This window comes from Copadichromis virginalis, linkage group LG11 (genome assembly GCF_057382275.1).
Source record: "Copadichromis virginalis isolate Kocher_CV1m ecotype Utaka linkage group LG11, C_Virginalis_male_GT1.1, whole genome shotgun sequence".
Classification (NCBI taxonomy): Eukaryota; Metazoa; Chordata; class Actinopteri; order Cichliformes; family Cichlidae; genus Copadichromis; species Copadichromis virginalis.
The window spans coordinates 34,825,048-34,840,636 of NC_140628.1; the positions used below are offsets into that span (position 1 = coordinate 34,825,048).

General features: G+C 37.8%; 1 protein-coding gene across 2 annotated transcripts; it reads right to left on the reverse strand.

Annotated features, from left to right (window-relative positions):
• Window positions 1–6,808: 6,808 nt before the first annotated feature.
• On the reverse strand, window positions 6,809–10,592 carry arl4aa (ADP-ribosylation factor-like 4aa). Of its 2 annotated transcripts, none has more exons than XM_085472178.1 (2): window positions 10,515–10,592; window positions 6,809–8,233 (listed from the first exon to the last, which is right to left on the reverse strand). In XM_085472178.1, exon 2 carries the CDS (start codon window positions 8,129–8,131, stop codon window positions 7,529–7,531), a length of 603 nt encoding a protein of 200 aa, XP_085328304.1. In that variant the 5' UTR covers window positions 8,132–8,233; window positions 10,515–10,592; the 3' UTR covers window positions 6,809–7,528. The 2 variants fall into 2 exon arrangements, with proteins under 2 accessions (XP_085328304.1, XP_085328303.1); XM_085472177.1 differs by lacking the exon at window positions 10,515–10,592 and adding an exon at window positions 9,813–10,117.
• Window positions 10,593–15,589: the final 4,997 nt, after the last annotated feature.

Sequence of the window (15,589 nt, forward strand, 5' to 3'; positions counted from 1 at the left end):
TGATTTGGAAAGGGCAACAAATCAGAACCACTGTCTTAAAGTAAGGGGAATTAGGTAATCAAGGATTGTTTTGAACTGTGAATCATGCAAAGCTACTAGTAGAGAGCATAACAGGTTCCTGTCAAATGCTGCAAAACTCATAAATAGTAATAGATATTATATTGCAAACTCTGGGGCCTTTCATCTGCGGAACGATGAAATGCTACCAAACAAATCCGAACACAGTGTTCTCCACAGATTTCCCTATCAGTCAGTGTGCAAACATAAAGCACTGGGGACCACAGCCTAAACCCACCCTAATCCCTTATGCCCAAACAAGACCAAAGACAGATTTCACAGGCTTGTGCCTCACAATAGCCAGACTGGAGGGGACACAGCTCTTTGTGGACCAGATTTGTGTGTGGACATGGGTGTTGAGTGAGTGCAACTGGGTATCACAGAGTTCAAGGTCAAAATGAAAGAGAGAATGAAAAAGTAATTTGCCCCTCATCTAACGCACTCACCCACGCACATACAGATTTCCCCTGTTCCCATTCCAGCTGTCGACAGCCATCCTCTTTCAGATGAAGACTGAGAAGTGAAAGAGCAATCATCACCTTGACAAAGAGGCTTTCACACAAACTGAACCGAGGAATGTCATCACATGAAGACTGTCAACAACCCACGGCAGAAAAACACTCCTGAAACACACCAGTAATGCCTACAACAATTAGTTATGCATGTAGTTCTACTATAGTGTGTTTTATTTGCATCACAAATGTCCGGCAACAGATTTTGTTTATACCAGGTTGTGTTTAATTACATATATGTACCCTGAATATAAATCCCAGTAATACATATTTGTAGGTTTAAGAAAAAGACAAAAAAAAATAAAAGTTTGATTTTATACCTGATGATGGTGCTTGAAAGGTTGCATTTACTGAGTGTAGATTACACTACTCTGTAAGCAGGAATCTGTTTTTTTTCCACAGTACAAATGTCTAACAGGTGTGCGCACTGCATAACACTTAGTTTGATAGAGCAGTACTTAGCTTTTATAAGTTGGGCACTATCAGTAAAAGTCTTCAGAACGGAGGCTAAATTTTCCAGTTTAAAAACCTTAAAGAAAGTGAATGATTCTCTTACACACTCAGCTAAAGCAAGGTTTAAAGATGGGATTCAAGTCCAATGGCCTGTTAACATCCTGTTTGGAAAGATTTGACACAACTGTTTCTGTTCACCAGTTTTAAAGCACACATTATTTTTATATATTCCTAAAAAAAAATAAAATCCTACAATTTGTCCTTTTCTCTGGACTGAATGTGAAATCCATGACGCAAAGACTGTTTTTGGTTTTTTTTGCTGTAATCCCAGCATTTATATAGGTTGTAAAGTAGTGAATTCAGCACAACATTTCTGTCAGTTTGACCTCTGTTCACTTTGGCACAGCTTACCCTCTATGTATCGTAAGAATTAATGAAACCAGTTTTTCGTCTCTGCACCAAAGAAAACAGGAGTACACTTCTGTAGCTCCTCAAACCGTGTCTTCCTCCTCCTCCTCCTCCTCCCCACTTTCCCCTTGCAGGTGGCCCCGTTCGCTACTTTGAGCGAGGCTGCAGGGCTGCAGGAGGAATTCACATGTAAATAGGCCACTAGCTCTCAATAGACTGGGGGGAAGAAAAATGAAACCCGTCATGATAACCTTGCATAATAAGCAGGCTACAAGTACGCATGTACTGCAATCTCCTTTTTAAGTACACAACAGGGTAAATCTCAAAACTCAGCAGAATGAGAGAACCCTCTGGAGGCTGATTTATGGGAAAGTGCAGTGGTGCAGTTTGACACAAACATTACTGTCACAGGCATGCAGCACAAGTATGTGTATTAACTTGTTCCTGCTTTATCTGCAAGCGGTTTCTTTCAGTGCACCAAATGTGTCCACATCCTTATCTCCAAAAAAGCTTTCTTTGTGAAACAGTCTATATTTAAACGCTTGCATTGGAAGGTAAGGAGTATTAACTGTGCAGTCCCAAGTTCAAGGTCAAAAAAGATATTTGCGAAATGTGAGCACATGTGCTCACATTTAAGTTCACTTTCAGTTCATACCTAATTTGACCTTATTTCTCTGTGAATCATTTACGTTTAATATGAAGTTCATACGAGTGCAAGTCCTATCCATACCAGCCTCCAGCTTTTCCTGTCACTGCAATTTCATGTCTCAACATTTTGCAGCAAGGCCAATTTAAAACAGCATATTGTAAGCATAAATAACCACTTGCATACAACATCTGAAAAGCCAAGTACATGTTTATAGTGTTTCTCTGGATAAGACTCGTGGGGATGCAGTAGGTGGTGTGCATGGAAAATCATTCTTGAAACCATTAGGTTTAACTTTAGTCATGCTCTCACCCACCCACCCAGCAAACATTTGCGAAAAAACACACTGAAAATTTATTTTGAAAAGACAGTGACTTTGGAGAACATCTAAATGTTGTACATAGTTTTTGTTGCAAACTGAAATATAGAAAAGAAATCATCTTTTAAAGCTTTCAAACATTGCCTAAAAAGATCACCCTTTCTGTTAGTTGAACCGTTAAAGAATTGTTTTCCATTCATCTACAGTACTTATCTACCTAGGGTCTGAGTGCTTATGGGAAATATGTGGGAAATCCACACATTTTGGACACGTACATAAATCATAGTCAAATCAGGCATAGCTGCCCCCCCTCTTTCTGTCATTGTTTGGTTAGAGTTAGGCACCAAAACTAGATGGTTAGGTTTGGATTAAATATAGCCTTTTGCATGGTTAACCACACAATGTAGGAGTTACAACTGGTTGTAAATCAAGTACAGAGATATTTTGGTCATTCAGCATTTATGAATTGTCCCACCCAGTTAAAACTTGTTGAAAGTATGACTACTAGATACATACACAACTTTGGGATTAGGTTAAAAAGTGAAATGTTTAAAGCTTTTTTTTTCATGTCACTGAAAAGACCCTTTATGTCTAAAATGGTTTGAAAGTAAAGGCCGTCTCTTAATCCTTAACATCTCTTAAAATTCTACAGACTGCCAGCAGATTTAAAGACAGACCCTTTGGACTGTCAAGTAACATTGCTAACCACTTCACCACCCAAACACTCTAGCATATATACTGGTGGTCATTCATTTATGTGACTTTCTGGCCAACTGTAACTCTGAAAGAAGCATTTTAATCAAAACAATCTAGTGAAAGATCAAAATCCTTGACCTATGGTGTGATTTTTTTTTACTGTCACCTTTAACAAACAATAATTTACTTCATCTTAGGCATATCTTCTTCTCCATACTATAGCCTCATCCTTCAACAGACCTTATGGCTATTGGTTGTTGCAGTATTTACAATCACCTATGTAAAAATGATGAGGGAGGGAAATATCACAGGAACAAAGCTGACAGTATTAGAAAGGAGGTACAAACCTCTTACAGTTAAAGAGTCTGAGTTTCCACGACAACTTGCATTCCTACGTTGAGGGTGTTTCAAGGGCGTGACTGTGTTTAGCAACACTGAGCATATCATTAAAAGCAAACTTTGACACGAGAATTTACAGTGTGGAGAAATCCTCCTGAAACCAGCACCTCCTCCCACTTTGCTTCTGTCACTGGTTGTAGAAAAATCTGTTCTCACGTGGAAGAACATTTTGTACCATGTTCAGCTCCATGCCGCCCAAGCTGGAAAACAACTGCCAATCTCAATCATGCCTCAGGCAGTTGATATGGTTCCAGTATAAAAGCAAAAATTAGTGAGAGGTGTTGTATGGATGAGGTATTGCAGTTTGTGTGCTTTTTTTAAATACATTGTGAGTGTTTTTGTGTCAAACACACCATATGAGGTTAAATGCTTAATGGATCATACATGAAGAGAACATCTATTCACCGTAATTCACTTTTCATTGAGGACACAGCACTCTTACAAATAGAGGGTCCATTTCTGACCCTATAGGTATATCCTATCCAGTGAGCGGCAGTTCTGTGGGAAAATGCCTTGTTGATGCTAGAGGTCAGAGGAGAATGACCAAACTGCTTTGAATTTACAGGAAGGCAACAGTAACTCAAATAACCATTAATTACAACCAAGATATGCAGAAGAGCATCTCTGAATGCAGAAGACAATGTACCTTGAAGCATGTAAGTGCTGTTTCAATATAAATTAAGGGTACAAAGGGGTCAATTTGAAATTCTATTTATCTTTCAAAGTTGTTTTAACCCTTTCACGTATAGTTGTCACTACAGTGGACAGCCATTCAAAGGCTGTTTTCTTGTATTTGTTAGTGTTGATGGTATACTTGCACATAAACCACTACATTGGACACTGATGTGTCACTCCATACAGTTGTCCACCTAAATGGACATGTAAAAAAACTCTTTGAAAAGTACATGTGTGAAAAAATGAAGTTCAAATTTTTTTTTCATGCCTAAAGATGAATACAAATACTTAAGAAAAATAATCCAGATTGAGGTTGTCATAATTCATGCGTGAAAGGGTTAATATCAAACAAGTGTGCAAAACTGATTAAAATAAACATCAGTGTTCAGCCTTGATTCAGTTAAATTTAGGTTGACAGTCCAATGTTGATTTAACATAGTTTCAATGACTGTTTGTTATCTGGGAGATAGGCTACAACAGCAGAAGACCACACAAGAACAGGAAACTGAGGCCACAGTTTGCACAGGCTAAATAACATTGGACAATAGAGGGCTGAAAAATATTTGCCTGGTCAGACGACATTCAAATGACAGGGTCAGAAAATAGTGTAAACAGCATAAAAGCATTGATCCATCCAGTCTTGTATCAACCCTTTTGACTGCTGGGGGTGGTATAATAATTTGGGCCATGTTTTTGTGGCACATTTTGAGCCTCTAAGGCAGGCCGTATTGTTTAAACAATACTTAACAGACACTGAGTGTTGCTGACCATTTCTATCGCTTTATGACCGCAATGTACCAATCTTCTGATGGCTGCTATCAACAGGATAACAAGTCATATCACAAAGTTCAAATGATCTCAAACTGTTTTCACTTAATAAGTACTGCCTGTGTAGAATGCCATTCACAAGACTTTATACTGATAAAGATACAGTCAGATACTTTTTTGCTGAGTGTACAGGAATAAGAATGGATAAAGAACAGGACAGAGTGAGCCCATTGGAAATACACTAAAAGTATGTATAATTAACTATTGTTTCATCCAAAAAGTATTTAAAAAAATTATGCTTCTATAACCACCATATTTATCCTTACCAGAATCAACATGTGCTTATGGACATTTAAACTGTGTCCCAAAAACTAATACGCAACTTGGTGTAGAACCAGTAATTATTAGAATTCTCTGGTGAGTGCTTCAGTAGAAATGACCTGAGGAACATAACAAGACAAAACAAGATAGGACACATAAAATTGACTTGCGCACACACAGAAAGCTGACGTGGCTTGCTTGCAGAGAGAGGGAAGTGGAATCAGGAAAAGTGTGAAAATGTCTGTGCCCCTTTGAGTTTCCTTCCTTGGCAAACAAGAGGCACCTGGGCTTCTAAATACAAAAACATGCTTCATCATTTGACAAAAATGAGTCATTCTGGCAACCTGACAACAATGTAACCAAAACACTGTGTACCATTGTAGCATTTATTCCTCCTTGCTGTCTTCCCATTAGTTCCTGTTTCCCTCTGCCTTTAAATACTGAAAGCTACTGAAAGTATTCCTTCATTTACTTCCTGCTGTTGCCTTTCAGTCATACAAATGTGTAAAATCCCACACTAAGGACATAAGCTTATCCTTCTATATGTGACAGGCCCCCTGGGAAACAGCACCAAAATCCCACATTGAGGTTATAATTATGACATTTAATTGGAACAGATATTTATGTGGTGAGGAAACTTGGTGATTTAGTCAGAGCGGAGTGCAAACTACCAATCTGCATCACACAGCTATTTTAGAAAGCCAGCTGCTTCTACACTGGCCTGCTGGGCTTACAGTCATTAATTGTTTCAAAGGAATGAGAGAACAAATGGCATTAATGCAGTGGACAAAATATCCTCGCCAACTCAGTCCAAAAATACTCAGTAATGCCCCTGGCTTCACAGTCTCCTTCCCCAGCCTGTTGTACTGGGTCAGGCCTCCAGACTGCCCTGACAACATTTTCAAGCTCTGAGGACAACATGTCTGAGCAGTAACGCATCAGTGCACTCTTTATCCCACTGCACTGAAGTACGCAAAAGCAAAAACACATTCAAACTTCTTTTTTTTCCACTAAAGAGATTTGGCTTGTGTTTTTGATGACAATTTGGGGCCAAGATGTTAATGCTATTTTACTGTCAGTTTTACAGAAGGTTTGACTTCTGTGTGTTCTTAGCTCATTAGAAAACACTGAAACTGACAATCTGTAGGGAAATACAGGCTATGATAAGACATGTCTGAGTTTCCCGGGACACAATCTTATAAATGGAACTTCAACCTTTGGGTGTGTTCCTGTTCCACACAATTAGTGTGCAGGCTGCGTAAAATGAAACCCAAAAAGAACGTGACAATTAGAGGTCAGGTTGGCTGAGCATGCATTTTGGAAACACTCCTTATCACATGCAAACACTAGACTTGTAACATCAGCTAGTCAGCAGCTCTTGAATGCTTTAATGCCTTGTTGGGAAATTTGTTTAACAAACTGCTAATAATCTTTTTCTGGAGACTCAAACCAGCTCCTTAAAGCTTAGTGTTGCTATTATTTGAATAAATGAGCCTTTATGTGGCTGCTGTTTAAATATTAACTGTTAAATAATAGCCACAATATCGCAGTCAATATTGCTCTACATGTTTTATTCAATAAAACATATTGCATAACCAGTCTAAAGACAATGAGGCCAATGTGGACCAACTACTGTTCAGTAGCATTTGCTGTACATGTTTCTGTAAAATCTGACATAACTTTTATCTTTTTAAAAACTCCATAGGAAGTGATAACCTAAAGTGCTTTGAAAAAAAGAGCGATATAAGACAGCAAGCACACGCATAATAATAATACAATAAAAACATAATACTTTTCTTTCACAAAGTCCAGTGTAAAAAAACCAAAACAAAATCAAAACAACAAAACAAGTCAGAACAACACATGAAATAGTAAAATAAATCATTGTTCAGCCATTCACCAAATAACCCTTCATCTAGGCCAAGTCTTTTCTTAAATTATTTTTGGTTATATTGTTTGGAACAGACATCCTTAAAACAACTTCTATCGCCATTCCAGACCCCAAACCCTCAATACTTTGCAATCCATATAAATTCTTTATAACATATCCACACATATCTGAAACTTTCTCATCTTCATACTGCATTCCTTTATGTGCATTTCTTGATCAACAGCATAAACATATGACCATAAACATAGACCGGGAATCCTAAAGCTCAGTTTTGACTGATAAAACTCAGCATACTGAATTTAAACCTGAAGCTTAACAGGACAAATTCCTTTTTTTAGGTTTCCTTCATACGAAACAATAGGAACGTCTATCTCATGAAAAGTTTATCTCTTTTTTCTTTGCTGCCGAAGCATTTTTCTCCTTTTCAGTATCATCTCATGGAGTTTGTCCAGGCCATCCCTGAGTCCTTCTCCTATGATGGCACAGGCTGGCTGCAGATGCCAGGGTGTAGCAGGGCCCAGTTCTTTCAAAGCCAGCAGTTTCTCAATTTCAGCCAATCCTAGAGAGTGCCTCAAGTCCTGTTTGTTGGCGACCACGAGCAGGGGAACTCCCTGGTTCTCAGAGCTCTTGGCGATTTTATGGAGCTCTGTTTTGGCCTCTTCCATGCGCTCTGCATCCACAGAGTCCACCACGAATATGATGCCATCTGTGCATCTCGTGTATGACTTCCACAGGGGGCGCAGCTTCTCCTGACCACCCACATCCCAGAAGTGGAAAGTCACAGTCTTGTGGCCTCCCAGTGGCACTCTGACTTTCTCTGCATTGAAACCTTTGGTGGGAACAGTGTTTACAAACTCATTGAACTGCAGTCTATACAAGACAGTGGTCTTTCCAGCAGAGTCTAGTCCAAGGATGGCAATGTGGAAAGACTGGAAGAACGGGATGTTTGAGAGACAGCTAGGTTGTTCCGAAAATCCATTCCCCATCTTTTCTCATGGGGAAAGGCAGGTGAATTTGGAAGGATTGAGCCAACTGTCCAACAGATGTCCAAAGAACTGTTTAGATTCCAAAATGATGGCACCAAGTACCTGAAAGAACATGGATGGGACAAAGATTACATCTAATTTCCAAGGATTCTCAGGTTCAAAGACATTACTGCTCAGTCAGTAATATAACAATCTAGTCACTTAGTAATAAACAAGAGTCAAAAAGTCAACAAACTGAATGGTGTAAGTTACATAACAAATTCTATTTATTGGTTAATTTAAGTCACCTATTACTGATCATATCAAACCAAGTCAGCCTGTTTCAGCAGAACTCCTACACGTACTGAACTAGGCGGGGCGGGGGACAAAGATAGGATTTTATTATAGTAAATTCACTTGGGGTCAACATATGGTGAACTTTGGTTCACGAGTTTGGAGGTACAAAAAATAAATACATTTAAAGCTAAAAAATTTAAATCAAGCAATAAAATCCAACACATCTTTAAACTGGAAAGCACCAAAGTCAGAAGAAGAATACTTTTCCCAAGTTAGACCACTAAGTGAAAAAGAAAAGAAAAAACAAACAAATAAACAAACAAACAAAAACAAACACAATGGCTCAAATGTCCTTAATGGGATAGTTTTCCTGTTCAGGAGGCAAATACTACATAAAAAACCCCACACAAACTGTCTAACCTTAGCTGAGCTTAACTTAAAGCTTATAATTACTTTTTTAGCCAGCAGGTTAAGCACTGGTATACCCGTTTCCAGTTTCAGAATACTGGACAATGCTGAACATAGTGACTTCTAGCAAACAAAACTGGAAAATATTTTGTCAAGGCTAAAACAAAGATAAAAGCTAACGCACTACACTTGTGTATTTGTCAGTTGGACTGACTCCAGCTGATGTCAATGCTGCTCAATGCTTACTGAATGTGCAAAGGTCAGCTAGTGCTTTCAGTTCAGCTGCCCCCAAGTGGCCAAAAAAAAACCCCCAACAAATGACAAATGGAAACAAAAAAAAAACAACAAGCAAAATGCAAACTTTGAATATGAGAATATAAAAGACTATATCATTTGCTTTACATAGTGAGAATGCTACCAAACTATTAGTATTCAAGCTATCAATAAAAACATTCACAATCAGCATTAAAAAGACTATACTTCATTATTTCTTTTTATTATGGTGACACTGAAACTGTGACCATGCTTAGTCATGGTCTACCAATTTATTTTAACATTAAATACTTTCTTACATAATAAATATGCAAATCCACTTTTTATTTCACCCTCAATATCCATAAGTGCCTACTCACTGAATGACAATGTGGCTTTTAAGATGTATAGATATATGTTTATAATTATTATTACGTTCACTTGCGGTGTATCAGAGTCAAAGCATTATTATGTAAAGTGAATTAAAGATGATAACTTTCAATTACTACATTGCATACTGGCTGAAGTCCCTCATAATGGAGCTCAAAGGGGTACTTAAGTTCAAATTACTGCAACTCATGTTTCATTACACGGTATTTATGTATTATACTCGATCCCTAATTGCATTTTAATACTTCCATTTATCACGATATGATTCTCCACTAATTTTGCAGTGGTAAGGTCTTTAAATCGAAGGAAAAGAAAATACGTTTTTATTTCTAGTAAAAAAAAATGTGTTACATACCCTTCATATGACGATAAGATAATACAGCTAATCTCTCTGGACAGAAACGCGGTCGTCTTCTGCATCTACAGCGTCTGAAATTCAGCTCACGGTATATTTTCCTCTCTTATTTCCGCAAAGACAGCAGCAAAGCCTTCGCCAGAAACTGACACACCATGTCCGTCTGTCCTCAGTGTCCCGTATGGATCTACCACTGATGACACTGCCGCTGTGTGTGCGCACAGCCTGGAACAACGCCCATACTGACACTGCGGGACCGCGCAATTGGCCCGTGCCCTCATTCCTCTGTCAGCCGATTGGCTAAAACAGCTGTCAATCACATTTCTGCCCGGGAACGCAGATCACCTGTTGCTCTGACTGCCCGTCGCACCATTTTACTCCGGACGTCAGTATTCTTTGATTCTTGATCCGCAGTAAGACGTATTAATTATGCGTCAAGTCAAATTTTCTATTAAAAAAACCGCCGGGGAGGTTATATTTAAAAATAATATACAGAACATGCATACGGCTGGTTATTACATTTAGAAATCTATTCTGTCAAGCAAATGCAGTTCACAAAGAGCTCAAAATACGTTTCTAAGCTCTGTCAAGTCTACAACCCTAAACATTTATCATAATAATTATTGTTAGCGGTATTTTAGCCTTTATAAACAATTAACATGGTTAATTGTTAGTAACCATTGTAAATAAAATTTGAGTTACCTTTGATTCAGCTAATGCAGGCAGTGTACTTTCCCTTTTTGACCGCGCCAGATCTCTGTGTGTGTGCGTGTGTGTGTGCGCGTGTGTGTGTGCGCGCGCAGAAACTGCACCGCCCCCTTCGGCCGCGTGTTTTTGTTTGAAATGATTGGTCAGAGGGCAGGAAAAGCGCCTCTCTCAGTGCAGGCCATCGCAGAAAGGATAACAAACAGTATTTGGCCCTTAGCCACTGCCTTGCATAAGCAGTCTGTGCTGGACTATTTTAGCGCCTTTGATTTGTTTATTTTCACACAAACCCACAAAGACAGAATAATAGAATACACAGCCTAACACCGGACACAGAATCCGGTAGCACCATATGGTATGTATCCATATAAATAGCTACAATATGCAGCACACCTTCCCAAAAATGGCACAAAATTCAAGCACAACTGCTGGAAGAGGGAAGTATTGATGGAGGATTTTCTTTCAATGAATTGTATTTATAAAAGGCAGCAAATGTGCTGTCATAGTATATTATATAGTATATTATTATATTATTATATAGTACTTTAGTCCTGTTACTGAACACTCAAAGCACTTTCACACCACAAGCCACATTTGCTCATTCATGCAGAGAATCATGCAGTCATTTATTATATTCCTTTCACCAACATTGGGTGCAAGAATCTTGCCAAAGGACACTTTTGCATGTGGACTGCAGGATTTAGGGATCAAACTACTGACCTTGGATTTACTAGGCAATTTACCCAGCCAGTTTAGAGCCATTTTTCTGAGTTGATCTTAATCACGTGCATGCTGAATAGCAAAAATTAATTCAGGGACTAACCTTTTTTCTTCAATTCAAAATTAGATAGTTTGGACATGTGTAAGGGAGGGATAGTGGATGTATCAGACAAAGAAATGGGAAACACAGAGCTTCCAGGCAGGATAAAAAGAAGAGGATCTCAGATGATGTTTAGGGATGCTGTGTAGGAAGACATGCAGGGCCTTAGTGTGACAGAAGAAGATGCTAGGGACTGAGTGAGATGGAGGCAGATTATTTACCTCTATGAAGTTTTTTTTTTCCAAAATGAAATGAGCAATATTTACAATTTTAAGTGTCAAAATAATCTCTTTCATAAGCAGGCATAAATACTTAGGAATAGTATTATTATTTAGTGTTCACAAAAATATGTCAAGAAAGGAGCTGAATTTTTAATGTTTTTAGATTTTATTGCAAGCATTTTTTTTTCATTTTTTATTGTAACTTCTCAATGCAAGGTGGTGAAAGCTTACAGTGCAAAGAAACCTTACTAGAAACAAAAAAGCTACATGCAAGAAATACAACATAAAAGTTAAACTAGGTTAAAGCAACTAGCAAGAAAGAAGGAAAAAGAGGGTGCTTTCTAAAATTATGTTAAAGTAATTTTGAATAATTCCCCTAAACATTCTATAATGTAGGCCCTAAAAACATTACCAAAAATATTGAAATGCTTATTGATGGATTTTATACATGGTAAATTTTTGTTCCACTTTTATTATTCCATTGTTTGCTTTTTAACCACAGTGCTCAGAAACATAATGCCAAATTTAATGCAACAGAAGAACAATGTTCAGGATGCACGCTGTACACGGCAAGTTTAGAGTAAACTTCACTTGTTGTGAAATTTTATGTTATTGGTAACTTTAACTGGCTATATTTGAATTTAAGTATATTTGCTAGCCAGCTTACACTACCTGGCTAACATGAGTTGATTTTTCAGAAAAGTAAACACAAGAGAGAATTTCTTTCTATTTTCATTCTATAATCTACACCAGAAACCAATCATCATACATCTTACTTTATCAGCTTAAATCTACCAAATTGTTAATGTAGAGCACAATTTGCAGTGATTTTATTTAACTGGAGAAAATATTTAACATGGAAAGCATCAATAGATAAAATGTCTTCATGGCTGCACATCTATGAACCATAAAACAATACATGTAAGACCATCTATCTGGTCAACCAACTGTAACTATATCTATCTTTAGTTAATAAACTATAGAGAGCTTTCTGAACTTTTCAAGTGGTTATTCTAATTAAATGTTAACATCCACTATTTGTAATACAGAGTTTGCAAATTTAAAGTTACAGAATGTTCTTTCTTTGCCTCTTACAAAAATAATTTTACTTTTATTGGGGTTTACACACAGTCTCCAGTCAACACTATCTTTCTACTAAATAAGCCTTCTGAAATTCTTTTTGTTATTTTTTTCATTCTGACAATTCTACAGTATCATCTGTGTACAGAAGCACAAAGTCTTACACCTCAACATTGTCATCACTCATTTCTCAGCCAGAAATGATAGCCCGTTATCTCTACTACTAGTATAAGCAAAATCATTTAGAAATTTTTACAGAGCAGAGTTGATAAATTTTCACCCTGTCAAACCCCGATCTTGCAGTCACAACAACACTGATTTCAGGCCATCACACACAACTTGGTATTTTGGTTTAAATTATACACAACTGTAAAAATTCCCCAATTTATGTCTGCAATGTTTAACTTTCTCTATAACAGACACTTTCAACTCATTCCGCAGCTTTTTCATAATCAAATAATCAAAAAATTGTATAATTGTTTCCTATAGTTCAAATATAATTCACATTATGAGAAACAACTATATGATCAGTTGAGGAACCTGCACTAAAACCAGCTTGCTCGTCTTCCAGAAAACCCTCTGCAGTTAAATAAGTAGTCATTAATTACTGAAGTAACACCTTTACCCTTTATTACCCTATAGTCCAATTTATTGGTGTTGAAGACAGGAATTATATCAACTTAATAATTTGGTAACCAATGAAATAAACTCTTCAGGACAAGCAATATTCCTTATTCCCCATTATTTTTGAATTTTTCTTTCTCCTTACTAATTTATCCAAAATACATTGATATAATTCCATATTCATTAGTACCGCTATCATTACGTTTTCTTTCCAGTACCCAGATCTTTCCCAAATTTGCCATTAACTATATGTAAATCAAGTTTTTGGCAAAATTCAATAAGCATTTTACCATTGTTATCGTAATAAAGTTACCTAATGATTTCAACTTGCATTTGGAATTATTTGAACTCCATTCAAATAAGGAAAATCCTAACCTAATAATTATAGTAGTATCCAACTCCAACATCATCTATGAAGCCTGCCCTTGCATTTAAGTCCCAAGTAAAATACAGTTATCACAGTAGAGTGACCGTTCAAGGGGAATGTCCACAGCACCTACTATAAACTCCAAACCTATTACTTGAACATCAATCAACATCCATAGAACATTACATGAACTTTTAACAGCTTTGCACTATTTTGATATCGCGACTTTGAACATCATTGCTAATTCATGTTCACCTCAAAGAGTACATTCTTCATTACAATAAATACAGGGAGTGCAGAATTACTAGGCAAGTTGTATTTTTGAGGAATAATTTTATTATTGAACAAAGACCATGTTCTCAATGAACCCAAAAAACACATTAATATCAAAGCTGAATGTTTTTGGAAGTAGTTTTTAGTTTGTTTTTAGTTTTAGCTATTTTAGGGGGATATCTGTGTGTGCAGGTGACTATTACTGTGCATAATTATTAGGCAACTTAAAAAACAAATATATACCCATTTCAATTATTTATTTTTACCAGTGAAACCAATATAACATCTCCACATTCACAAATATACATTTCTGACATTCAAAAACAAAACAAAAACAAATCAGCGACCAATATAGCCACCTTTCTTTGCAAGGACACTCAAAAGCCTGCCATCCATGGATTCTGTCAGTGTTTTGATCTGTTCACCATCAACATTGCGTGCAGCAGCAACCACAGCCTCCCAGACACTGTTCAGAGAGGTGTACTGTTTTCCCTCCTTGTAAATCTCACATTGGATGATGGACCACAGGTTCTCAATGGGGTTCAGATCAGGTGAACAAGGAGGCCATGTCATTAGTTTTTCTTCTTTTATACCCTTTCTTGCCAGCCACGCTGTGGAGTACTTGGACGCGTGTGATGGAGCATTGTCCTGCATGAAAATCATGTTTTTCTTGAAGGATGCAGACTTCTTCCTGTACCACTGCTTGAAGAAGGTGTCTTCCAGAAACTGGCAGTAGGACTGGGAGTTGAGCTTGACTCCATCCTCAACCCGAAAAGGCCCCACAAGCTCATCTTTGATGGTACCAGCCCAAACCAGTACTCCACCTCCACCTTGCTGGCGTCTGAGTCAGACTGGAGCTCTCTGCCCTTTACCAATCCAGCCACGGGCCCATCCATCTGGCCCATCAAGACTCACTCTCATTTCATCAGTCCATAAAACCTTAGAAAAATCAGTCTTGAGATATTTCTTGGCCCAGTCTTGACGTTTCAGCTTGTGTGTCTTGTTCAGTGGTGGTCGTCTTTCAGCCCTTCTTACCTTGGCCATGTCTCTGAGTATTGCACACCTTGTGCTTTTGGGCACTCCAGTGATGGTGCAGCTCTGAAATATGGCCAAACTGGTGGCAAGTGGCATCTTGGCAGCTGCACGCTTGACTTTTCTCAGTTCATGGGCAGTTATTTTGCGCCTTGGTTTTTCCACACGCTTCTTGCGACTCTGTTGACTATTTTGAATGAAACGCTTGATTGTTCGATGATCACGCTTCAGACGCTTTGCAATTTTGAGACTGCTGCATCCCTCTGCAAGATATCTCGCTATTTTTGACTTTTCTGAGCCTGTCAAGTCCTTCTTTTGACCCATTTTGCCAAAGGAAAGGACGTTGCCGAATAATTATGCACACCTGATATAGGGTGTTGAGGTCATTAGACCACACCCCTTCTCATTACAGAGATGCACATCACCTAATATGCTTAATTGGTAGTAGGCTTTCGAGCCTATACAGCTTGGAGTAAGACAACATGCATGAAGAGGATGATGTGGACAAAATACTCATTTGCCTGTATTAGTTTTAATTTTACTTAAACAAAATCAAACTTTTCAGTATATTCTTGCAAAATGCTACAACTCAGCTTCTTAGAAACTTCAGATATTTAAACCTAAGAATTTAAATGATCTTATTTGGTAAGACTGA